Below are 26,287 nucleotides of genomic sequence, written 5' to 3'. Positions count from 1 at the left end.
TGATTAGTCCTTGTAGTGTTAAGACTATTATATAGGTCCTTTGACCAAGAGTTGACCATATCAATTATCTGGTAGCTTTTAGAATTGACTTCTATTTTATGTGCGTAATAAGAGTTCAAAAACGGAATGAAAATGATGAAAGGATTAAGTTGTGAGTTGATTAAGAGTATAGGGACTGAAAATAAATTAAAAAAGGAATGGAATTGATGAAATGATGGGGTTATGAGTGGATTATTTAAGAGTATAGGGATTGGGAATATAATTTTTGAGACAAGGAGGATTAATAATTAATTGATTAAACTAGAAGGAGTAGATTATGATGAACTCATATCTTTCTAAAAATAGTAAATTAGGATATGATTTTATTGAAAGAAAAATATAACTTTGATTTATAAAGAAAAAGGTGGGGGCGGTGGACAGGGAAGATAGAGAGAGGGAGAAAGAGAATACTGATGGTTGGTGAATGATGAAGGAGCTACAAGGTGTTTTTTGTACGTTATGTGTTGGAGGCTTTTACTTTATTTTTATTTTTTTATGTTTTTTGAAAATAATTTTTATTTAAAAATATATTAAAATAATTTTTTTAATATAAGTACATTAAAATCATTAAAAAATATTAAAAAAAAAAATTTGATGTTTTTAAGCCAAATATATTTTATTTTATAATTTAAGTACTTATATTCATAAAACTTTATTAATTATATACCTCTCTGTCGGAATATATGATAATTAACTTTACGCGTCTAGTTAAAAGTACGCGTCTAGTTAAAAGTATGGTTGTGATTATTTTTTAAAATGTTTTTCATGCTGAAATGCATTAAAATAATATTTTTTTATTTTTAAAAAATTATTTTTGAGATTAACGCATTAAAACGATTTAAAATATATAAAAAATTATTTTTTAATAAAAAAATTTAAATTTAAATTTTTAGAGAACACGACGCAAACCGCGCACCCAAACAATATTTACGTCAAATGAATTTAAGTTGATATTATTTTAATATTTGTTTGTTTTTTTTTAGATAATAACATGTAAAAGTACTTTTACTTTATAGATTCTTTCTATTTGTGTGCTTGTTCTGATTTTATTTATTTTTTACTCAATTGCTTGGAAAATTCTCATTTCTTAAAATTTTAAAGATTAAGTAATTTTGAGATTTTTTTATTTCTTAATTTTAATGATCTTTCTATGATAGCCTCGTGTAATTCAATTTAAATGGAAAAAAAATGATAGAAGGTTATATTGAAGAATTAAATATTAAATATTGATATAATAAACGCAATTAGAAACAAAGAGATATGTTAAAGACAAGTCTACTTTTCTTCTTTTTTTCCTATTTAAGTTCATGTGCTGATTTTTTATATAAAAAATAACAAAAAAAAAACTTAAAACGAAAACTAATAAATTTAACTACTTAATTAAGCGAGTTAATATTTATGTTATTCACTAGTTAGAGTTTTTAAAGTGTCTATCGTTACCTAAAATTAAAACCTAACGAATGAGAAAGAAAAATATAAAGTCTCCTAATTAACTAGTTTTCTTTTTAGTTTTTTTTTAACTTTTTGATAGGAAATAAAAAAATATATTTAAAAACAATGATGGGAATTTCGAATATATGAATTTGCAATGGAAATAATTGACATTTCAGCTAATTTGTGAAATAAAACTTATAGAAATACTTAAAGCGTATTTAAAAATTTGGTTGTGGTTGTTTTTTAAAGTGTTTTTCACTTATAAATATATTAAAATAATATCTTTTTATTTTTTAAAAGTTATTTTTTACATCAACACATCAAAATGATTTTAAAACACCAAAAAAATATTAATTTGAAGTAAAGTAAAAAATAAAAAAAATTTAAATTTTTTTTAAGTATTTTAAAACGCAAAAACAAACAGGACTTTATTTTAATATATTTACAAGTAATTATATAGAAAAAAAGATACAAGTATTTGATTACGAAAATCATATATAGTATGAAAGCTTCATATCTTTAAATAAATGAAACATAAAGTAATATTAATTGAGTTTACCTGACAGAGAGTTGATTGTTACATCAATATTCTTATAACAAAATTAATTAAGGTATTTGATTGATTAAATTTTATAAACACAATTATGTAAATAAATAAAAACATAATACACGTATTCAAATAAAAGAAAATGACAAGATACATTGTGTCGGCATACTTGTAAAATGTTAGAATTTATCCCATAATAACTGTGGATAAGTAAGTTTAGTATGTAACTAGCTGTGCTGCGAATCTGACTTCTTTTTCTTTCTTTTTTTCCACAGTGTCTCAGACACATTTAAATAAAAAAAGGATAAATTCATCATTGGATTATAAATTTGATTAGATCAAATAAATTAGGTTGATGAGATTGAGATTGGATTATAAATTAGGTTGATTAGATCAAATAAATTTGGTTATTCCATTAAATTTATAACCTAAGTTGATGAGATTGAGATAACCTGATAAAAAAATAAAAAAAATCACAAAACTAATTTAAACAAAAAACAAATATCAACTCGCGTTAATTTTTTAAAGTTGTGATCCAGGTTATTAGATTAGAAGCATTCTATCTGAAAAAATCATGAAACTTTATTCTCAATTAATTAAATATTCAATGATAAAATTGAAAAATAATTTCAATACTACAAAAGGATTCAAAAGAAGATTATTAATTAAAAGAATATGAATCAAAATTGAAACATAAAATAAGTTTATTTTTTATTAAAAAGTGAGATTGAAAAAAAAATCATTTCAACAAAATGACCTAAAACAATAAAAAAGATAAGGATTAAAATTGAAATTAAAAATATAAATAATTTTTTTATTGAAAGGTGAAATTAAAAATAAAAATTAATTTAACAAAAAAACAATCAAAAAATAAAAATTAAATTAAAAAAAATATATCCCTTAAGCACACACAAACCAAACAAATCTAATAATGGAACTACACGAGCAATGAGCAATAATACCACTTTTGTTTTATGAATATAGAAAAGCTTTAATTTTGCTCCATTGATGATATAAAATTCCTTGCCATCACTGTACAACTTTTGAAAGTTTCAATCGCAAGCTTTTTCTTTTTCTTATTTTCTTCAAAAGGGAGTACGGTTCTTCTCTTTCTCTTTTCGATATGAGAAGCAAATTGAGCCGTTGTGATTTTATTATGGAATGTTTAGAAATGTGGTTGTATTTTTTATTTTAAAATATATTAAAATAATTTTTTTATTTTAAAATTAGTATATTAAAATGATTCAAAATATATAAAAATATTAATTTTTAATAAAAAATTAAAATTAAAATTTTAAAAAACACGGTGACTCGCGTTAGAAACACTAAGCGTTTGGGAACGCGGTTCAACTAGTGTTCCTAAAAAATTTGAATTTTTTTTTTTGTTAAAATTTAATATGGTTTGTACGTTTTGGATTGTTTTGGTGTGCTGATGTCAAAAATGATTTTTAAAAAATGAAAAAACATCATTGAAATGTATTTTGACACGAAAAATTATTTGAAAAGCACCCGCAACCACACTGTGAAACACGCTCTTAACTGTACTATTCTCAATAATGCAACCCTTCAAACAAGAAATTCTCAAAAGAAGCACCACTAGACGTAATTATGTAAGTAATAAAGCTAACAAAAAAGCAATTTTCGTGCTTAATTTGAATGCCTTTCTTTCTAATCTTGGTTGACTGCAACAAGTCAGACCTGCTATAGTATCAAGTTTGTAGAAATTTTTTTAAAAAATTCAATTCAATACAGTGATCAAATCATAAGTTATGTCCTAAAAAAATCCAAGCCATTTACGTGTTATTTGAACATTTTCTCCCTTTATTGCAAGACAATTAAGGGATGCGCCACACAGGAATGGGAGTTTCTGCACGATAAGGAGATTTCATGCCCTTTTGCAGCACTTTTACATTAATTTTAAATTTAAGTAACAAAGATGTTTTTTTTTTTTTTGTGTTTTAAGTTGGTTAATGCTTTGAAATTTATATATCTTTATCTTAAGAGATGAAAAGTTCTGACATTTTACCTGAATGGTTCGTGAGTATTTATACCCCTAGAACCTTGTTGTTTTCAGAGAAGTGAAAGACTAGAAAGTTCTCTGTTTTCAACGATATTAACAGGAGACAAATATTTTTTATATGTCATTAATGAAATAGCAAGTATAGTAGGTCTCTTAAAAAACCTTATACATACCTCCAAGTATAAACATGATGGTTTATCATGTTTTTAATACTTTTATTATAGAAAATCGTTCAGAATCAGACATATAGCTGTAAAACATAGTAATGTCCAAACACTTAGAATCTGACATGCTTGTCAGACCCATATTACCCTGGACTTGGTTGTCTGTCAAGTTCAAGTTTCTTGAGTTTGACATGTTTGTCAAACCTACGTTGTTTTTTGCTGTAACTAATTATCAACCTCAATATTTCTTTAGATCTAGAATATTTTACCATACTCCTTTTATATAAAATAATTTTTATTTATAAAAATCTTAACAAAAAAAAGTCAACACAGGGTCACTTATTTTAATCTTAAATCCATTTGTTCTAAATGAAAGCCTTTTCATTTCAGGATAGAAAATTCTATATCCTGAAACCTTTTATATGCTCATTCTGTAGAAACCCTTGCTGTAGGCCTTCGCACTTGATCCACTGCAGAAAAGACGAAGAAATAAATAAATAATTTCTTAGCAAATATCCGAGTCATAAAACAGATGCATCAACTCAAAAGGAAAGCAACGCTAGCCATGCGCTATTATTATAATTATAGTTATAAGTTATTATACATTATACATACATATAAGCATAAACGTGCTAGAAAATAATTTTTTTTGAAAAGTAAATTTTAAAAAAGTGAATTCCAGAAAAATAAATTATTTTTTGATATTTGATGATGTAATGAAAAATAAATTGGAAAATATTTTTTAGTGTTTGGTTATGTCATGGAAAATAAGCTGAAAAATAACTTATTAATTTTTTATTTTTTTCAAGTTTATTAAAATAACGAGGAACAAATCTTATAAATTAAAAAGTTGAATGAAAATGAAATTGAAAAAAAAAATATAATTTCATAAATTATCTCAAATAAAATAAATAATAATCAAAATAATAGAGATTAAATCTAAAAAATAAAAAAATTAAAAGATGAAGAAATTAAAATAATAATAATTAATATTTCATAAATTATTTCAAATAAAATAAGTAATAATCAAAAGAATGAGGACCAAATTTGATAGATAAAAAATTTCAATTAAAAAATAATAAGAGAAAAGCAAATAACAATTATAAAAATGAGGACCAAACTTAATATAAAAATTAAATTCTAAGGGATGAAATTGAAAAATAAATATTCAAAACAATATATATATATATATATATATATATATATATATATATATAGCAATCAAAAGTTTGAGGACCAAATTTGATATAATCAGCAAATAATATGACATTTCTAAATTTTTCATAACTTCTAGAAAGTGTTTTCCGCCCAAAATAAAAGGAAAACACTTTCCTGAAAACTAAGCCAAATTTTTCTTTGACTGGAAAGTGTTTTCCGTTGACCAACTTTCCTAATGACAAACAAACACAGGAAAGTTTGGAAACTGGTTTCCCGGAAACCACTTTCCGGGAAACAAACACCCCCTAAGAAATCAATATTTTAATGTGGACTGTAAACAGTATAATCTATAATACACTATTATTTTACTCTTTAAATAAAAAAATTGAACATATACTTAGAAGTAAAATCATATTTTCACATATTTATTGCAGAATATAATTATGTCCATGTTCTTGAAAAAAAAACAACACAACTAATGACTAGTGTCTAAGGGGTGTTTCCAAATTTTCACATTTTTTTTAATACAATGTAATTATTGCATAGTTCTTGAGGTCAACTCTTTTTTTGGCCTAAGGTCAAGGGATACTCTCAATTTTTTAACATCGATTTTCTTGCAATTATCTCTTGGGGTCAAGGGTGTTCTGGTCTTTTTATAACTAAAAAAATTGGCTAGTGTGTGCGGAGCACGAGTCAACAAGTGGGAGGCACTCACGCCCTTTGAATGGCGCGCGCAGCGCATCCTAGTGCAAATGGGTAGCCTTCTGGAGCGGCATTCGAAGTAGCACGCCACCCTCTACATGGCGGGTCGATACCTGTTGGCATCCATGACACGGAGGAGCTCTGACAATAATTTTTTTCTCCTTCCTCTTTTCTCTCTCTTCCACCTCAAAAGGTATGCTGACCTTGCAAAATTACAAAGTGGATTTTTTTTTCTTTCTTTGGGGTTATTCCAGATTATGAATTAATCAAGTTCATCTAGATTTATTCAGTTATTATCATTTGAATATATTTTTATATTAGAAAAAATTGACCCATCCTAGCATAGTTTCAACAAGAATCTGACATATGTCTAAGTGTTTCAACAAGAAATGGAATCTACAGGCAACATGTTATTCCCCATCTCCATTAATGAGTTAAACAAACAGTTGAAAGACCACAAGTAAAAATCAGAAAGATGCTGTAAAAAATGCTGATGGGGAAGAACATGTTATTAAGATTCTCAATTTAGGGTTTTTTTTCCCTCTCTAACTCTTCACGTATCTTTAATGAAAACTTTGAGTTTCATGCGGAACATAGTTTTCTTGGATAGAATCCATGAACAAATATGAATAAAAAGATTTAATTAAGAATTTTTGAAATCTTAAAAACCTAATTAAAATGAACTATATATATAAAACCCGATGCATATTTGATCAACGATCGTGTTATAGATTGAGTAGACTAACCTGGATTAATTTAAAATAATATTATTTTTAAGTAAAATGATATTGTTTTTAAATAAATCAAATTAAATTTATACAAGAGTTTTGACCATTAACTAGATTAATTATTAGTTAACTCCAATTCAATCAACTAAACTCCTAGCCTAATTCGATTTAAAAATCTATGAATTGATGAATTTTTTATTTAACTTTTAGTATTACCGAGTGTTTTATAAAAATGATATATAAAGCATAAATTAGCTAGCAAATTAGCACAAACTCATTACCCCTTAGATACAAATGAATGATCCCAACGTTCCAAACATGATATATCAGAGTAACAAAGATATTTTTATGGGGAAAAATTAAATCTATTAGAAAAAATATTTGTTTTTGTATTTTAACTTATTTTTCAAAGTGATTGGTCGTTGGAACCACCAAAACATAATTCTAACTAAACTATTACAAATAAAATAAATTTATTATATGATCGTAAAAACCAGGTCGAATCCAAAAAAAATTTCGTTTAATCTTCTTACAGTATACTAAAATGAGAAAGAGCGGGGATTTAAATGAAAAATTCAAGAAACAATAATTATGAAAATAATAAATTATTATGTCGTCAAATCAGTTCAAGGATCCATACATCCATTCCTATAAATCTTTTGATCATCGAAGTAAAATAAATATTCTTTCACGTCAAGCAAATAAATTTAATATCCCTTAAAGCTAAGGAAAATCAATGAAATTATGAGTACATTAATCAGGAAAAGCTCTCTAATCAATTTCTTACCATCAAGCGAATGTAATATTGAAAGCAATTTTCATTCACTCGACCGTAGTCTAGGAATAAAATCTGTGCATTTATTATAAGCAAACGTTCAAAAGCTTGACAACTTAACTTAATTTATTCTTCTCTAATAAATCAAGATGAGAGTTGCAACAATCAAATTAATTATTTTGCTTCTTACTGTAGTCCTTAATAACAATTACAGATTGAAAGAAACTAGAAAGCATACATGCCATCTCAAAACAATTCAACAAGCTTGAATAACAATCAATAGCATAATTCTGAACAAGGAAAAATAAATACTTGAATCTGAATGAATTAAAATGATAACGTTACTTCTCATAATGTGCTAATGGAAATGATGTGTATCCCTCTTGAACCGAATCCAGGAATTTAGTTCATGGTTGCTGGAAAATTGACAGAAGCAGAAAATGAAGGAATGTTTTTCGGACCCTATTTCAGTTGTGTTCTGCTTTATTTATCCTCCCCCTTGGCTGCCGAATTTCTTCAAGATTATTTGGATAATTACAAGTCTTCATGATACTTAATTTGTTCCTTCTTTATCTGGTCCTTAAGATTGGATAAATCTCTCAGAGTTAGTGTTAAAAACTGACTCTACTGCTGTCATATCTCTACTGTAATTCCAACTTTGTTGCAACTTAAACTTTGTTTTTGACTTGGTTTCTTGTAATATCTGACTATCCCAGTTGTATTCATTCATTCATGACATGTTAGAGGCTTGATCGACATTTGTTTGGGTCCTAAGACCCACCGTTTTTATGTCAAACTCTCAACATCTTTGGTTTCCTGATCAGATCAAGAAACTTATCTCGTCCTTCAAATTGCGTCCGGAGTTTGGCCTTCAAAACGATTTTATCTCACTTGGAGTCTTTCATCAAAGTTATATTACTAGGTGTGTAGATAAATTTGGGCTTTTGAATCTCCTAATTTTGATATTTGAAAAGCTTCATGAAAAGCAGATAATATATAGTGTGAATATAGAGTGTGAAAGCAGAGAATCCTGCTGCGAGTAGGATTTTAACCTAAGTTTGCAGGTTTGATTAGAGATCTAAATGAGATTGGGTTTTTGCCTATAAAACCTTAATGAAAAGCTTAATATTTGTACTTCAACTTAGATTAAGCCCACATTCTCATTCGAAAACTCTAACTTGGTAAAACACCTATCATGAGAAGCTAAGTCCAGAACATAAAATACAAAATTCTTATCTTAAGCAATTAATTCATAAAGTTTTTTGGGCATGCTAAACTCATAAAAATAATTTTTAATAAACTCAAATAAGCTCAAAATACATTAAAAAACTTGGTGTTAAAGGAGTAAAAACATATGTATATTTTGTACTTATCACAAAGTATTTTTTTTAGGTATTTTTCGATAATTTTGATGTGTTAATATAAAAAATAATAAAATATTATTTAATATATTTTTAATTAAAAATTACTTTAAAAAATAACTTCCACTAAATTATGTATATCAGTAACTCTTTTCTTTCTCTCTTTTTTCAAATATAGTCTTATAATTTACATCAAAATTATAAACTTAGAAATGAGAAGTTAAAAATCATGGATATTCGATTCAAAATTTCTGAATTAAACCTATTTATTTTTCAAGATTATTATTTTCTTTCATATTGGCATTTAAGTAATTATGGAAAATGGGTTTTTATTTAATCCAACAAAAAATGGAGCACTACAAATTTTGATGTCATCATCTACTCAATTAATTCAACTCAATTATTTATTATTTCTTCATATTCATTGTAAAATTATCTTGTTTTATTACAAATAATATTTCTCATTTTATAAAATTATTACAAAAATTAAATTAAAAATATACTATATTTGGCATGGATCTTCCAATTTTGAACTCAAAAAACCCCATACTTTCCAAACTACTTGTCGTTGAAACCCCTCGAGCACAAAACCTCACTCTCCATAAACCCCACTCTCTCTTAAATCTCAATCACAAGACAAACTCTCAAGATTCCTCAGAAACTGAATTCTCTCCCTCTCGCTTTAAACTTGAATGACCAAAGCTTTGTTCTTTTCTGGTTTGGAGAAAACAGAACTCGAGATGGCTGATGATACGTCGGTTGGGCCCGAAATAAGAATCACAGAGATTGAAGAAGAACCTCTCCTTCAACAGCCACAAGAAGAAGAAGACCCAAATGGATCATCTTTGTTGATTCTTTCACCTACACAAGCAGACCAAGAAGAAACCAACAATCAAGACCAACCAAGTCCAACTTCTTTCAAGAATGTAAAGTTCTCCTCTTTAACTGAATCTGATACTAATTTTGGTGAGAAAGAAGAACTGGGCTTGGAAGGAAATGAAGTAAAGTTTGACTATTTGATTGGAAAGAAGGTTGCTTATTGTGAATTGGTTTCTGGGTCTTTTGAAAGTGGAGATTTTGATGATAAGATTGAGAGTTCTGGTGTGAAAGTGCTAGAAACTGAGACTTCTGTGGATGGTGTATTGAATAAAGGAGAGATTGAATGGAGTGTTGATGGTGTGAAAGAAGTGAAAGAGAAGGGGAAAGATTTTGTAGGAAGTGAATGCTTCGAGGCTGAGATGGGTTTAGGTTCCGAAGACAATAAAGAGTTTGTGATGGTGAAAGAGATTGGAGGAGAAAGTTCATTGGAAGCAAAGAAGAAGCAATTATTGGAAGAACTTCAAGATGGTTCGATCTTTAAAAACAAAACCAATGTGGATAATAATGTTGATGGCTTTGACACTGGTGTGGGAATCTCGGGGATACTCAAAGGATCTGATGAATCTGTCAAACGTTCTTTGAAGATTGAAATGATTGATCATACAGTGTTGATTGAACCAGCTTCTGTAACCAAAACTGGTAATGGTGGTGGTAATGTTGCCGAGAGGAATGGAAAGAAGAACGGTAAACATGAAACTGATGAAAAGAAGGTAAAAAGGCCGCGGAGAAGGGGAAAGATTGCAACGAAGGGTGGTTTGGAGACAAGCGAAGGGCAAAAGAAAGTGACCCAAATTGATGAAGCTCAAAAGAGAACAATTGATGTTGGTGAAGTTCGAAATGGCTGTGAAACAGACGGGGACCAGATGAAGAGGAAGTACTCAAGGGAGGAAATGAAGGTCCTGAGGTTTGCAAATATTGTAGAACAGCGAAAATTGTGGAGAGATATATACACTGGACTTGGAGATGATGCTGTGGAGGGCTATAAAGACTTGGCAAGTTCAAAGCATCATAAGAACGTTTCCTTGAACTTCAATCCTTGGGAGCATTTTGGAAGGAAGGAACCTGACATTCCTGGTAAGTGTTCTTGTTTTTTTTCTCCTCCTGTTTTAATAATATTTTAATAGCAAAATGTTTGAATTATTTAGGCATCTTGGATTGCATTTGTGATTTGTTAACATATTCGATTCGTGCTTCGGGTTATGGCATATTTGTTTTTGTTTTTATTTTGAAGAGGCCTTAGCATCTCCTTGACCTATGTAATTGAATGTGCATACTGACATGTATCGGGTTATGGCATGCTATTTTGATGGAATAGGAATAATTTGTTGCACTCTGTTAAAATTGATTCTTTCCATTTCACATTTCATTTTAAACTTCACTGGATCATTTTCATTGCAAGAGTGATGAAGTCTACCCAACCCTAAGATGGTGGTCCATTTTTGGATGGGAAAGTGTTGGGCAAAAAAAAATTAATATCATAGTTAAACAGAAAAGCTTGTAAAAAGTGTAAACTTGCTACGCTTGGCCCGGAATAGGTCTACTTTGTTGTTTTGATAACTTCATCTAGGATATAAGGTGGTGAGTGTTATCATGACCACAACTTCATAGTTGGTTTGAGTCAACCTTAGTAGGTCTTGCAAACAGCGGAGCATTTATTTAGTGCAGATGAACTGTCAAGCGCCTGATTTGAAGAACAGATGCAGTTCCATTTGGTTATGCAGATGATACTTTAACTAAATGCCTGAAAATTTGGCTTTTAAACAGCTGCCTTTTGTGTGGCTTCTGTTACTGAAACCTGATTTTTACCCTTTTTTTTGGTTGGTCCCTATATCATTTTAACCCTATGGTTGCTTCAAACTTGTTCTCTTGTGTTTCCAGTTTGATTACTGAAATCAACAAATCTATTCTTGGTCACTTTTGTTTCTCTTTTTTCCTAATGATCCTGTCATCAAAATTCTTGGTGCTCATGTTTGTGTTTCATCTCTTGAATTCTGTTTCTTTTATTGTTTGATTTGAATTATGGGACTCCAATTTACAGTTCTTTTTTTTTTCTTCCTCACATTTTCTTTTCTCATTTTTTTTAAAACTATCGTGTTTCTTCTCATTTTTGTTCTCCTCTTCTCAACTAGTTTGGGATTGAGGCTTTGTACTTGTTTTTGTTCCCACTCTCCCCCCTTTCTACCTTTCTGGTTTTTAGCTCCTTTATTTTAAAAATAAAACAGGTAAATTCATCATAAAGATGTCGAAATCCTTTGAAATTCTTTCATTTCTCCATCCCTTCCCTTCTGAATTCAGCTCTTATTTTGTCAATTTGATTGGTTCATTTTCTGTCTGGGCAGGTATGGCTGCAGCAAGGGGAAGATGGAACCATTTGAATGTATTTGCACATTGAAGAATAGCATGAGGAATCTTGCTAAAGTCCTTATGTGCATTATATCCACACATATCTGTTGAACTGTTGCTCTGATTGCTGTGTTTATGCTGCTTGCATATAGTCATTGTACATGGAAATTCTTTCTGCTGGCTTACCTAGATTGTAGTTTTTGGGAGCCTAGTGTCGTCATCTAACATGGCCTATTGCATTCTTTTGTAATTGAAAACTAATAAAGAGATGCTAACTGCTACTACCTGTGTGAATGAACAGAATGTTGTGTCTGTTACTGTTATTTCCACTTATCATTTTCTCATTTCTCTCTGGCTGAAATACCTGTGCTATCTATTTATTTATTTAGTTTGGGATCAAGATTTCCATCGTTATGAGAAATGTGAGGGGCTCTAAATTTTGAGATTAATCTCAGGGGAAGAATCTTCTGAAATCGTGGACGATGGATTAGAAAACATGGAAGTAGATGGGGGGGTGCAAAATGCTGATCTCTTGGATCCTGCTTGCAGTAACAGTATTGAGGGTGAAGGTACTGATACAGTTTTGGAAGAAGCGTATGGTGAAGAAGTTGACAGCGATGATGATTATGCTAGCATTCAGAGGCCTGCTTTTGCAGTAGAAGGAGAACCAGATTTTGATTCTGGACCTCCAGAGGATGGATTAGAATTCCTCAGGCGTGTCAGGTACCATTCCGTATCCTACTTTTCTTTTCCTTTACCAATTATCGATGCTAGCATTAAAATCCAAAAAATAATTGCAATCTGTCAAATGGGAAGTTTGACTGCACCTAAAGTTCTAACATAATTTATGATGGTGACATAAAAAATTGTAATCTTGTCATCGACTTCATATTTCTTTCTTCTTCTGTTTAGGTGGGAGGCTGCTCACATTCCAAAAGTTAAAGTAGCCAAGCTTGACAGGAGCAGAGTTAACAAAGAACAAACTGTTTATATGCCCCAGATTCCTAACATTGCCAAGTGTCCAGAGTATTTACTGCCATTGAAGCAGTGGGAGGATGCATTTCTTGTTGATTTTTCTGAGCTGCGACAGGTATAGTTCTAGTGTTAATCTGCTTTGTGTTTATGTGGTAATTTTATTGGCAAAACAACTCTATTTGTCTGTTTTAGCTGAAAAGGGGGAAAATAAAATTCTTCTTTGATCTGTTCACCTCTCTTTGAAATAAACCTGTATCTATATTTCTTGAGGAATTGTTTTATCAATGCAGAGATATACATTATTCGATCCTTTTGTCCCAAAAATCATTCCTTCAAAAGTGAAAGAGTGCCAACTTTTTGTCGAGGGAAGATTTGTGATTTTAGAGAGACTGTATAGCATTCATTTGCACGTACAATAGGAAAAAACCTGAGATTAGCTTGAAATTTTTTAACCCAATGATGATATTTAAGGTCTTTAAGAATCTTGCCTGCTAGGTCATAAACATATAACAAGAAAAATAGAGAATGCGTAGCACTAATGTCAAAAACTGACTTCGTTTTCTTTGTTTTTCTTTATCTGAATTCCAGTTTCTGTCTCAAGATGACGGTTCCAGCACTAGAATTTCCCAGAAGATGCAACCAGCAGCTATTGTTCTTGGGAATTCTTCCCCTCAGCATGCTGAAAGTATTGTTGTTGAGAGATCCAATATCCTTGGAACTGAAACTGATGAAGTCCAATCCTACAAACCTCTCGATACTTCCAGTGCTGAGAACGCCATTGATCACCCATGCATGGCGAATGTTGAAGACTGTAGAAACTTAACATCTTCTCAGATTCCAACTCCTGAAGCTTCTTGCAGTGATGCTTTATGCAACTACCCTACCTTGTCTGTGATTTTAGCTATGGATTGTGTTGCTCGAGTTTCAATGCTGAGGAAACGCATAAAATTGGCAGAAACCATGGACACACTGTCAAAGAATGACTGTGTGTGGCTATTTGCCTTATGTGCAGCAGTTGATGCTCCACTAGATGCTGACACGTGCGCTGCTCTTCGGGGTCTGCTCCGAAAATGCGCAAGCTTGCGAGCTAGCAAATCTGAACATGATGATGAGGTTATCATGCTGAATATTCTCGCCACAATTTCAGGCAGGTATTTTGGACAGTCTGAAAGCTGAAGCTTCTCAGTTCAACTAAACCATGTCAACTTCAAGGAGTATATTTATATTTCTTGTATTTGAGTATAGCAAGTTGCTTATATTTTTTAATCTGCTTTGGAAATGGCTTCTGTTTGTTCAGACGCAAAATTAGAGTTATTTTTAATTTGGGGTGGTTTAATTATGAAATTTTATTTCCTCTGATATAATCTCCAGCAATAAAAACCATGGTGTTACTAACTCTGATATAATCTCCAGCAATAAATTTTCTATGAATTCAGTTTTCACATGTTATATATACGAGTTTGTATTTTTTAAAAGTATTTTTTATTTAAAAATTTATTAAAATATTTTTTTTTAGATATTTTTTTTAACATAACACATTAAAATCATTAAAAAAACACTAAAAATAATAATTAATTTAACATCTTCTCATACTAAATACATTTTAAAACACAAGTAAAAACAATGCAAAAATAACCTCTTCAACTTGAAATCAGTTTTTATGGACCAAAACATATTAATTAATCTTATCACTTCTGTTAAATTGAGATATTTCCATGTAATAATTTGAATTGAAATAAAGTTGTCATAATTATCATAATTTTTAAATCGGTTTATAAATACAAAAATTGAATAGGTTCTTGGCCAAATCATGTATTTAACAATTATGCTTCCATGATTATGCCACGTCATCTTGGTAGGGCAAAATCTCCCGCCCATTTTGGCCACGCGCACTCTCTTCTCTCTGCTCTAAAATGGCTGATGTACCGACCCACCTATCTATAAACGGGGCAAAAAAAGAAAAAGACCCGACCGGGAAAAATGTCGAGTGAGGCGAAGGAAAGGGAAGGATTTAGCAGCAGCACAACCCCAGCTTCACTAACCAAAATCTTGATCCGTTCCCTGTCGCGTCTTAATTCAAGAACCCCATCCAACACTATCCCTCTTTCTTCTTTGTCTCTTAATTCCGTACGTACAGTAACCTTTTCTTTTCTTTTTCCTCTTACAATAATTTTTTTTTTTTTTGTTTTAGACAATTTTTGTTTATCTGGGTGTGTGTTTTACAGGTTTGGTTACATGACTGGTGGCTCGTTAAGGTAGAAGGGAATGGCTTAGCTGTTTCTGGGTTTACTTCAAGAGAGTAAGTCAATGGATTTATTTAATTTTCAGCCATTTTTCTTTTTTTTATTGAAATTTTGTGATCATGTTACTGTAGAACATTACATGTTTTTATTCTTCTGGTTAATATTTTGGTATAAACTATTCAATCAAGATCATCATGTGAGGCCTATTCTGTGACTTGCAGCATGTTTTTGACATCCATGTCTATGCTTGCCATTAAATAGCTTATAGAAACTTAGCTCCATTTTCTTTCTATGATTAGCGAGCAAGGAAGTTACTGTGTGTTCATCTGGTTTTTGTTTTGAATTTGATGCCATAGAGGAGTAGGGACAAGATTATTTTGTTCAGCAGCAATTGTCAAAAGACATTATACTACCATTCTTGAGGCGAAAGACGGCATCACAGTTACACTTAGTGGATTCATAAATCGAGATCGAGCTCATGAAAATGGGTTTTCATTTCAGGTATGTCATCATTTTTGTTCAGAAATGATATGGTGTTGTGTGCTATTTGATTTCAGAAATTTGTGATGCAGAAATATTGACCCTACTGTGTATATCGGTTAATTGTTGTTCCCACTTGCTTGTGTAAGTGTTTTCTCGTGAGAAACTCTGTATTCTTTGATTGAGAACATCTATGTGCTCAGTATCTATGCAGTTTCGTAGATAGAGAGAGATGACCATGCCCTAGTTGCATTCAAGTTCATTTGTTGATTTTCTAACTCAAAACCAAGACTGTCGCTTTGAGCAGATTTGTGACCGTTTCCAACTGGGGTTTCCATATTCCTGGGAAGAAATTGCTGCTAAATTGCGCGGTGAAGAGTCTGCTAATGGAGGGAGTCCTAGGGGAAAATCTGGATTGGTGGAGCTCAACACGTCTTCTGGCATCAGCACAAACACTGCTTCGGTGTCCTTTGATGATATCCCAGTTACAAGAATCCGTGATATTCTAATGCACCCTCTTGGAGATCCCAAAGATTGTGCACTTGAAGACATACTAGGATCATTCTGCAGCAACACCATGGAACACACTCCCATGTTAACTGATCCATTCTCAAATAGCAAGAGTCCAGTCACAGTGGCAAGGAAAAAGAAGAGGACCAAGGCTGACCAGAAGCACAGAGATGGGGGTAAAATCACACATACAGATGATACAGTAATGGGGGAGTGCATTACCCCAAGAAGAGGAGTTGTCACAAGAAGCATGTCTAGATTGAGGAATCTTGCAAAAAACAACCCAGGATAGATTTTGTTAAACTCTTCCATTGAGAGTAAAGATGATGCTTTTCTTTCAACATCAGAGGCTGCTCCGAACTGGCTCGGAGGGATGTGTGCTAGGAAAGATAGTTGTGCAAACATATCTAGATGGATGAATGATGAGAAAATGCAGGAAGAAAATCTCCCATCAAAAACTACTGTCTCTTGCAAAGAATTCAGAAACAGCCGAGAAAGATAATTGTGCTATCGTGTGTAGATTGGTGAATCGTAGAACAAGAAGGAAGAAAATCTGTCATCAAAGTCCACTGTCTCCTGCAAAGAATTCCAAGAACCCCAGAAAAGGCTCTTCCATCAAGAGTGAAGACGATGCTTTTCTTTCAACATTAGAAGCCACTGATGTAGAACTGCTGGCAAAGATAGTCGAGCCGCCATCATCCAAGGAAGTCCCTGATATATATATAGTCAAATATCCAGAAGGATTACTGGAAAGCCAGAATTCCGAAACAGAATCTAGTACTGCTGGGATCTTCATGCCTAATGGAGTTGTTCTTGCAGAAACTGATGATAACTCATTTGGCAGTCAATGTGTGATATTTACAGGTTTTTGGGGCTACAACCTTTTCAATACGGGCATTACAAGCTAAGTTCTCATTCAGAATAGAACTCAACAAATTCCAGAGTTTGTTCATATGTCGGATGATAGAATGCCCATGACTTTCTTAATCCTTCCATTCTAACACAGGATATACCTTAAATTCGACCACTATATGCAGGTGATTAACACGGGTACACCTTGCATTCGCCGTTGGACCTGGGGTTTGTTTATGCCTGGAATAGTCCTGGAGACGAATGCAAACAGAGCTCTCCATTTCTAGTAGTAGAATTTCTTTTTTTACCATTCACGATGCATCCATGCATGCAAAGACAGTTTCTATTTTTTTCCTGGCTTTGTGTGCATAAAAGAAAATCATCCCAGAGGAGAATGACCAACACAGTCAAGATTCAGGAAGATCGTGGAATCATCAGGGTTGGTGGCAATTTAATTTCTGTGCTAATTAATCGTTCACTTCCTGGGGCAGCATAACGTCATAACAAGATCGGTTCAACTACATGATTTGATTCATTTGTAAGGACTTGCGTTCTTTCTCTTTTGTACTAATTATGCAATGACAGATGAATGGGAAACAACCACAGAATACTAAAAGAATAAGCTATTATCAAATGAAATTGAATAGATGGTCACTCATACAGAACCCCTGTATCTTACAGTGACTTGCAAATCGTACTATTTGCCGCTTTGATGCACTTCCCAATGATGTCGGAGTAAACAGTCACCCTTACAAGTGCCAAAAAGATTATGTCTGGAGCTGACTATTCCTTTTTCTTTTTTCTTTTTTTACAAATGCTAGGATGTTGGCCTGTCTTGATTCTGGAGTTCAGTTGCACTTCCTCTGATACTGCATTTACACGGGCACTCTTTTGCCCCGATATCGATCAAAAAACTGCCCATAAATGAAATACAAAATTAGATCAGCTTCTAATGGTGAAGTGTTCGTGAACAATGAATGTATATAAATGAAATTGAGAATTTTATGTATCAATAAATTCAACTGATTCCAGCGCCAGCCAGCAGAAGTACAATTGTGCGACTGCTCCAACCAATATTTCTAATACAATTTGTCCATTCTGTGAGCCTCCCTACCTAATCATTTTTTTTTTCAAAGGAAAGCCTTTAATAGAAGTGGCAGTCTAAAAATCTAATTCATTGCACTTGTCATTCAAGTAAGCATGTCAATACTTCCTAACATCAATCCAAGCAACCTTTCATCATGTTTCCTCAATTATCAAATTCCACCCGTCCTAAAATCTTTCATCACGGTTCATCAATCATCAAATTCCACACATCTCCATCCACTTGCTATGATCTGAACCAGGGATTTACATGAATGCTATTTCAACCTTTTACAAATATAGTTGATGCCCAAAAGAAATTTTGCCAAGTACACTTATCCTTGGCCATTCCATGCAGACATAAATTCCAACCTTCTTTGGATATAAGATCAAGTCTCAATGCAAGTTATGTTACTAGCAAAGACATGCCAGAGCCAACAAAAACAATGAAAATTGTGCTAAATTCCACTCGTTAAGTATTTTCAAAATAAAAAGTTTGCAACAATAAATAAATAGTCCACAAAAAGGGAAAACAATCAATAAAGATCAAAAGTACATAAAATAGAAGGTTAGAAACAAGCACGCAGCTAACCTAGCCACAAATGAAGGAAAGAGTCAAGGGTGTATCAGAAAAGCAAAGGGGCGACAAATGGACAAAAGTTGTTTAAGCGAATAATCATTCTTTTATGGAATCAATAATATAACCAATTCACCAGAAAACATGCCAAAAGAAAAAATTAGCAACAATGGAATACGTCAACTCCCTAGTGAGGTTGGCTGTTCTACCTTTAGAACTAACATGATTCGTTCCGCGTGATATTTTAGCATAATAAGGGATAATCAGGATTTTCTATCACAATTTTTCAAACTTATTCGTTAGATGCACTAAATGACATCAATCAGTTCTGTATGTTCCTAATGTCCATTGCAAACAGGCATGATGTCCAAGCCAAGTACAGACATAGAACAGTTTAAAGACTAACTCATACGATAAGATAAGATCGTATTATCTACAAGGATGGAAGTCTAAAAACAGTTTTTTTATTTCAGTTCTAAAGCAAACATACCGATCTCACAAAAGGCTGTTGGAACACCCATCCAAGAATTGGTATCTTCTGAATGAAAACTGCCAGTGTTGGCCAGAAACCACTGTACAAAATTCCCATCAGCATCTTCAACGGGATGAAGCAAGCAGATTAACTATAAACCAATTAGATAAATATTCAACAGACCTGAAGAGAACAATGAAACCATATGCTTCCAAAATCATGCCAATAACTGGCCATCCTATGACCACAAAGAAGAAGCCAGCACCAAATGAAATAGTTCCCTGCATTACCAGCAAAGCAAACGTGGTGTAAAGTGAGCATGAAATACAGCAGCTGATGCAGGGTTCACGTATGCACACAGAAACAGATAGATTAACTACCTTAAAATTCTGGCGTTTCATGAAGAATTGCATGGTAGACTTTGGTCCAATAGTGAGACTGACTCCAGAGATGAAAAGGATCTGGTCAAGTACCGCAGAGAAAGAACCAGCGTTAAAATGATATCATAGCACAAGCAAAACAGAGCTGATGCTGAATACGTACATGCATGGCATGACACTTACATTTCCCATGGCAAGAAATCCCTTGTCAAAGAAGAAGACAATTCCCAAGAATGAGAAAAATATGCCAAATCCAGTCAAGCCTAACCCAATCTCTGTTTCATTTCACAAAAAATAAGAGGCATAAGACTTTAGATAGAACAAAAAGCATACCAAATTAACACAACAAAAAAACTAATCTTTTTTCTGTCATTCTTTTTCCTATGGACAAGTAATTCAGCTCGAAGTAACAAAAAAAAATGCCTTTATTCACAGGAACACAGAGTCTACATAAGGCAATAGCTATGAGCATAAGATACATAGAGTAATCAACCGTATGAATTGTCATTGCAAAGCTTCAGCATTGCTTAAGACTCCTCAAACAGTTCAAGCTTGCCAAATTTTCATCAACCCACACAGACACTAATATATAACATAAATTTCCCACATAAGGTTCCTCAGGTCCAATGTTCATCATCAAGACTACCGAGACAATTCTAAAAACGGCAACCCTAACAAATTACTACAAACCTAATACAATTTCTCAAACTCATTAGTAACAATAACACGCTAACGCAACGAATTAAACAGCTTTACCGCAGTACTAAACAGAATCATCTACGCTAATAATAGCTTTCTCTCTAACTTTCAGCAAATTTCAAGTCAAAACAGGCACAAATTAGCTTTTAAAAATAAAAATAAAAACTCCAAAAAAAAACGCCGCCATGCAAATAGCATGTATAAAGAAAGAAGATCAAATTTTACTCACTTTTACGGTCATTCAATTCAAAGGAAACCATCGTTAAAGCTGTTGGTGGATTCTTCACGTACTAATCACTTTAACTGGAAAAAAAAAACAAGAAGCAAAATCAGATCCAATTAAGATCAAATTATGCAGAGTTAGCTTCAAATTAGGGATTTGATTGAAAAAAATGAATCACACGAGATCTGCATGCGCTAGAATCGTAAATTTTGTGTTACCCGGTAAATCAGGTACAGAGAAAGAGACAGAACACGAAAGAGATCTTCTAGACTGATCTATCTGCAATAGAAAGAGAAATCATATCGAAACGATTATCCATTTCACCGATTAAAAGAAGATAAAACAGTGTGAGAGAGAGAATGAATCGAAAGAAGCTGTGTTTGGATGCTGATAAAACAAAGAACGGCCTAAGTTTATCTTTCTGATTTTCCTCTTGTTTTTCTCGACAACCAAACAGAAACTAAACAGAGAGAGAGGGGGGTGACCTGAGATTTGAGAGAAGCGAGGAGGAGGAGCAGTAAAGGAAATGAAACGAGAGAGAGAGAGAGAGAGCGTATCAGTCAGTTATTTTTCTCTTCTTATATAATATAGACAAAAGAAGATTATTTTTGTTTTATTTTGTTTTCTTATGAAAATATTTTTCAAGAATATTATCCATTTATATTTATTTTATTAGTTAGCTGCCCTGGCTAAGTATTTGATTATTCGACTATTCGTTGGTGAGTGATGTCGTTTGGCCAATAAAAATCGGAGTTTTCCTCTTTCCTCTTTTTTTTTTTTTTTTAATTTTTAATTCCTTTCTTATTCAAGGTAACGAGTTCAGATTGGCCGGGACGAGTCACTCGGTATGATAACTTGTGGTATAAGTGTTTGGTATTATAGTAATAGAATTGTTTTTTAAATTATTTTTATTTGAAAATAAATTAAAATAATATATATTTTTTTATTTTTTTAAAAAAATTTATATCATCATTTTAAAATAATATAAAAAATTAACTCCAAACAAAAAAAAATCAAATTTTATAAAAAACGCAATCTAGCAGCATAACCAAACAGGTTATAAGGAATATTTTTAAGGTTTTAACCTTTAAAATTTAATAATTCCAGTTCACCTCTTATAAGGAATATTTTTAAGGTTTTAACCTTTAAAATTTAATAATTCCAGTTCACCTCTTATACTTTCCGATGCGTTAAAATCTAGTCCTTGAATTTGTATTTTATTGTAAAATGATTAACTCATATGCAGGTCATTTAGGTGAAGCTAAACATTGACATACCGTAACTGTAAGTTGAAATTGATTAGGAGGTGAAACCGTGTTTTTTTAAAATTTAAAAAATAAATTTTTGTTAAAAAATAATTTATTTTTTATGTATTTTATATTGTTTTGATACGTTGATCTAAAAAATAATTTTTAAAAAATTAAAAAACATTATTTTAATGTATTTCAGCACGAAAAACACTTTAAAAAACAACCACAACCACACTCATAAACAGTTAATTAATAATGTCCCAAAAGTATGGGAGAATAAATATTACTCTATGTCTTAATTTGTGAAACTCTATTTAATTAAGTTAATCTAGAAAATTTATGAATTATAATTTGATTTATATTAAATTTTAAATGAATAAAAAAAATAAAAAAACATTAATATGTTAAAATTTAAAAAATAATTAAAATAACATTATTTTTATATTAAAAAAAATAATTAATTCAAGTTAATCCAGTAATCCAAAAATTCAAACTCATTTTTAGTCCAATCTCTAGCAAGATCTAACAATTATGTTTTCGAGTTCTTAACCATCGAAGAGCTAAATCATGAAATTTTCACTTCAATCTATCTTTTGCTTGCTCTCTAAGCTTCTCGTCTTTCTTCCAAACCGACATACGATAATATCCTACAAAGTTCTTTAAAATAAGAAAAAAATTTGGTTGCGGATTATCTTAACATTACGGTTCATATTGGAAATTTTTTAGAATTATGGTGTTTGAGGATAATAACGTCATGTTGTTTTTTAAAGTTTTTTTTACTTAAAAATATATTAAAATAATTTTTTTTATATCAATACATCAAAATAATATAAAATAATAATTTTAAATAAAATAATCAAAATTTTTAAAAACATGTTTCCAAACATTTCTCGAATTTTATATTAAAAAATTTTAAACAACAACAACATAATGGTATTCAAAATGAGATAGGTTAAGCTAAAGATTGACATTGAATTCACAAATTAAAGAATCAAGTTGTAAATTGCCACTCATTTTTATTATATTGTAGACAGATGAGAAAAATATTTAATCAATATTAATGCAATTAAAACGACTTACTAATTTCTAATTTTCTCTAGCTGGCATCAAGATAAAAAAACGCAATAATTATAATAGAATTTACTTGCTAGACTTTTGCTTACCAATCTGATCCCATCTTCGTGATGCAATGGAGAAAACCAAATCTGTTCATATAGCATAAAATCATTGGGTAGCCATGGTGGTTGTTGGTTGTGGTGCCATGCCACCATCCATGAAAATGCTAGTGATGATCAGTGCCATTGTTGTAGCAGATGGTGCTGCTTTGCGTAAAAAAATTCGTGTATTTTGACGTTGATATTTACCTTTCGAGTTCCTAATTGGACATGGTGATATAGAAACAAAAAAAAAATGATAATATTTGAATCCAACATCAAAAGAAAAATAGTAAAACAATCTGTTCTTACTTCAACAGAATGGTATGCAGAGACCATCCATGAGAACCCAGAAAATGGTGTGGCTAGCAGATTCAAGAATTACCCGTGCTTGCAAGAAACACGAACGCTTGCGTGCAGAACCAATTGCAGACACCATTTCTTGTAGCTCGGATGCCCTCAGACCCAATGTTTTCAGCAATCCTGGCAATAAATTCACGAGGATCTTCACCGTGAGTACTGTCAACAGAAGTAGAGTAACTCGGAGCACTGCAAGCTTGCGAAGAAACTTGCTGTTAAATAATATTTATGTAGTCTTATTTATTAAGGGTAGAATAATACTTTCAGTTTGACCTATATATACTTTATTTGTATTTAGATTAAGACTATGCATTCATAATATACAGATTATTCAGAATTCTAACCTCCTTTTCTCTATTTGATCTCAATTAATTTAACACTTGCAACCATAAGAAAGGCAAACACAAACAAAATCCCATGAACTAGCGAGCAGCAGAAATGTTTTGTGCAGGCCTGAGGGTACAGACCTGCTGCATCTGCAAGCTCTTAAAACAAAGTCAGTTGATGTCCGGCAGAAAGCATCCCGTGTTGAAGGAGGCCTGAACCCCAGATGTCCTGCATATTCGACGACGCAACTGCTCATTCATACAGGAAAAGAGAAGTCCAGTGCATATTAAGAATCACCTAACGCAACAGAAATATTACAACCAGACATCTAGCATTAGTGATTCGATCAATTTTAGTCATTAGAATTATTTAAACTCGGAGATGGAGATTGCAGTGAGAGCATATACATAGAATTACACAGATTAAAAAATGTAAAAGCAAAATGATGCCAGTGCCCGTTGAGCCCATGATGGTATTCCCTTTGTTTTAGTTCATGGCTTCTCTCTGCATATATTATCTAAACCCTCTACTTCAGTCATGAGGGTTCGGATTTTCTTGCTACTTTTTATGCCATCATGACCTTCAACTTTTAACCATACTTGTAGTATTCATCCGGAAAAGAAAATTATTGTATCATTATAGCAACCCATAAAATGATTAGTTATTTTTATTAAAATGATATTTATTATTATTATTATTATTATTATTATTATTATTATATTATTGATATGGTTAGGTTTGAATTAGGTTTGAAGAACTTATTCAGATCACTAAAAATTATATCGAGTTAACTGTGTTTAATGGATCAATATTTAATCTAGTGCAACAATAAACCTAACTTAAATATCTTTTTAGTTCATGAGTTTTTTGAGTTAACCCATCGAGCTGGACTGAGTTTAACAACTATATTTTTAATACTTGTTTAAAACTAGTTTATTGTTTTTCAATTTCAGATTTAACATTTTAAAATTATTCTTGGGACAATTATTCTTAACATCTTATAGTATAATTGAAATTATACTAGTTTATTGAGTTTTGAAAAATTATAATTTGTTTTTAGATCAATATAAATTTTCAAATTGAACAAAAATACCAAACTACTATCTATATAATATATCAAAAACTCAAATAAAACTATAAAAGACAGAAAAACATTTTTCTCTTTTCTCTCTTTTCAAATATCATTTTCTATCTCTTTTCATTCATGATCTGTACCCAAATCGAAACCAAAATATAATGTTTTTAATCAATTTTTATTTTCTCGTGCTGTTTGAATATCTTCCTTTTCTTGAAAAACAATTAGTTATGGTTTTATAAAAGCCTTGAAAAAACCCTAAATCTAGCCTTAGAAATAACCTTAATTTTTTCAATCATATTTACCATAAATCCACCTCTTATCCAGTAATTCTAGAGAAATTCATAAAATCTCTATATAGTCGATCGAGATCAAAGAACCACCATCAATCTAATAACAATGATGATGATTATAATAGCGATAATGCTGGAGTTTCCAAGGAGAATGCCAAGGCCGAGGAGAAGATAATGAAGTAGAAGAAGCCTAAGAAAACATAAGGTGACTACAGCTAAAGTCGCCGTTAAAATTGATGCTTCCAAATCAAACTCCTTATCAATATTGAAAGACATAAAAGAACTTAAGAGAGAGGGTTGAATTAGGACTTTATAAAAAGTTCTACCACTTTAAAAACTCAATCCTCAATTACTTTAAAAATATTAAAATTCATAAACAATATTTAAGAATAAATCATCTCTTCAAATCCGACAACAATAATATTAACAATAATTAATCAATGCACAAGAATAAAGATATAAGGATAGAAAGGGAGACACTATTTTTTTTTATAGTGGTTCAGACAATCACCTACTCCACTCTTTTAATCTTCGTTCAAGTATTCACTATCAATCAATGGTCTTCTTAGCGGCTGAGACTACACCAATACACTAATATTTTTCCAAGATAAAAATTAAAAAACCTTATATAATTTTTTTTTCAGGTTCAGGATTTAACCTTATCCTTTTACAAGTTCAAAATCAAACTCAATTTTTTTGCGAGCTAAGAATCAAACCCATCGTAATCTTTTCCCGGACTCAAGATTGAAAACTCAATCCTTTTATGAGTCAATGATAAAATCTATCACCTAATCTTTTTACAAAAAAAAAAAATTATAAAACCTTATACAATCTTTATCAAGGAAAAGATTAAAACCTCTATTTGGCTCACTCCCAAAGAATTACCCAAGTGATTTTAAGTGTCACTTACACTTTCACAAAGGTTTATCTCTTAAAAGAGAATGATCACACTTTACACACAAGTAAGATTACAAAGATTAATCTCAAGTCTTTATAGAAATATAATCTAACACACAAAGGTAAAAAAAAGTGATTTGATACAATAAATGATTCAAAGCTTTTCAAGATAATAAGACAATATTCGGAGCTTTTTGGAATGAGAAATATCAAAGCATCAAAAGTAAGAAGAATTATAAATATTGAGAGATTATATGGAGAAAATTCTTATTTGAAATCAATTGGGT

General features: G+C 31.3%; 3 protein-coding genes across 4 annotated transcripts; 2 read left to right on the top strand and 1 right to left on the bottom strand.

Moving 5' to 3' along the window:
• Nucleotides 1-9,492: 9,492 nt before the first annotated feature.
• On the top strand, nt 9,493-14,469 carry LOC18106971 (uncharacterized). Its single transcript, XM_024589426.2, has 4 exons — nt 9,493-10,881; nt 12,606-12,873; nt 13,063-13,240; nt 13,714-14,469. Exons 1-4 carry the CDS (start codon nt 9,621-9,623, stop codon nt 14,299-14,301), a joined length of 2,295 nt encoding a protein of 764 aa, XP_024445194.1. The 5' UTR covers nt 9,493-9,620; the 3' UTR covers nt 14,302-14,469.
• Nucleotides 14,470-14,860: 391 nt separating this feature from the next.
• Nucleotides 14,861-17,910, top strand: LOC18106970 (protein EMBRYO DEFECTIVE 1674). The gene is made up of 4 exons (XM_006372875.3): nt 14,861-15,252; nt 15,351-15,424; nt 15,725-15,869; nt 16,156-17,910. Exons 1-4 carry the CDS (start codon nt 15,106-15,108, stop codon nt 16,648-16,650), a joined length of 861 nt encoding a protein of 286 aa, XP_006372937.3. The 5' UTR covers nt 14,861-15,105; the 3' UTR covers nt 16,651-17,910.
• LOC18106969 (vesicle transport protein GOT1) lies at nt 17,819-21,249 on the bottom strand. Of its 2 annotated transcripts, XM_006372874.3 has the most exons (8): nt 21,130-21,249; nt 20,863-20,923; nt 20,651-20,724; nt 19,906-19,997; nt 19,723-19,803; nt 19,526-19,623; nt 19,361-19,442; nt 17,819-18,124 (listed from the first exon to the last, which is right to left on the bottom strand). In XM_006372874.3, exons 3-8 carry the CDS (start codon nt 20,679-20,681, stop codon nt 18,086-18,088), a joined length of 423 nt encoding a protein of 140 aa, XP_006372936.1. In that variant the 5' UTR covers nt 20,682-20,724; nt 20,863-20,923; nt 21,130-21,249; the 3' UTR covers nt 17,819-18,085. The 2 variants fall into 2 exon arrangements, with proteins under 2 accessions (XP_006372936.1, XP_052304711.1); XM_052448751.1 differs by having other exon boundaries at nt 20,863-21,180.
• Nucleotides 21,250-26,287: the final 5,038 nt, after the last annotated feature.

Source organism: Populus trichocarpa, chromosome 17 (assembly GCF_000002775.5).
Source record: "Populus trichocarpa isolate Nisqually-1 chromosome 17, P.trichocarpa_v4.1, whole genome shotgun sequence".
Lineage (NCBI taxonomy): Eukaryota > Viridiplantae > Streptophyta > Magnoliopsida > Malpighiales > Salicaceae > Populus > Populus trichocarpa.
This window is presented reverse-complemented; position numbering and strand designations above follow the sequence as displayed.

Coding starts and splice junctions, on each gene's coding strand:
- LOC18106971 (XM_024589426.2), top strand. CDS start 9,621: ATGACCAAAGCTTTGTTCTTTTCTGGTTTGGAGAAAACAGAACTCGAG. Junction 12,874..13,062: donor GAATTCCTCAGGCGTGTCAG/GTACCATTCCGT, acceptor TCTTCTGTTTAG/GTGGGAGGCTGCTCACATTC. Junction 13,241..13,713: donor ATTTTTCTGAGCTGCGACAG/GTATAGTTCTAG, acceptor TCTGAATTCCAG/TTTCTGTCTCAAGATGACGG.
- LOC18106970 (XM_006372875.3), top strand. CDS start 15,106: ATGTCGAGTGAGGCGAAGGAAAGGGAAGGATTTAGCAGCAGCACAACC. Junction 15,425..15,724: donor TCTGGGTTTACTTCAAGAGA/GTAAGTCAATGG, acceptor TTGATGCCATAG/AGGAGTAGGGACAAGATTAT. Junction 15,870..16,155: donor AAAATGGGTTTTCATTTCAG/GTATGTCATCAT, acceptor CGCTTTGAGCAG/ATTTGTGACCGTTTCCAACT.
- LOC18106969 (XM_006372874.3), bottom strand. CDS start 20,681: ATGGTTTCCTTTGAATTGAATGACCGTAAAA. Junction 19,804..19,905: donor GATTTCTTGCCATGGGAAAT/GTAAGTGTCATG, acceptor GTACTTGACCAG/ATCCTTTTCATCTCTGGAGT. Junction 19,624..19,722: donor TGAAACGCCAGAATTTTAAG/GTAGTTAATCTA, acceptor CTGGTAATGCAG/GGAACTATTTCATTTGGTGC.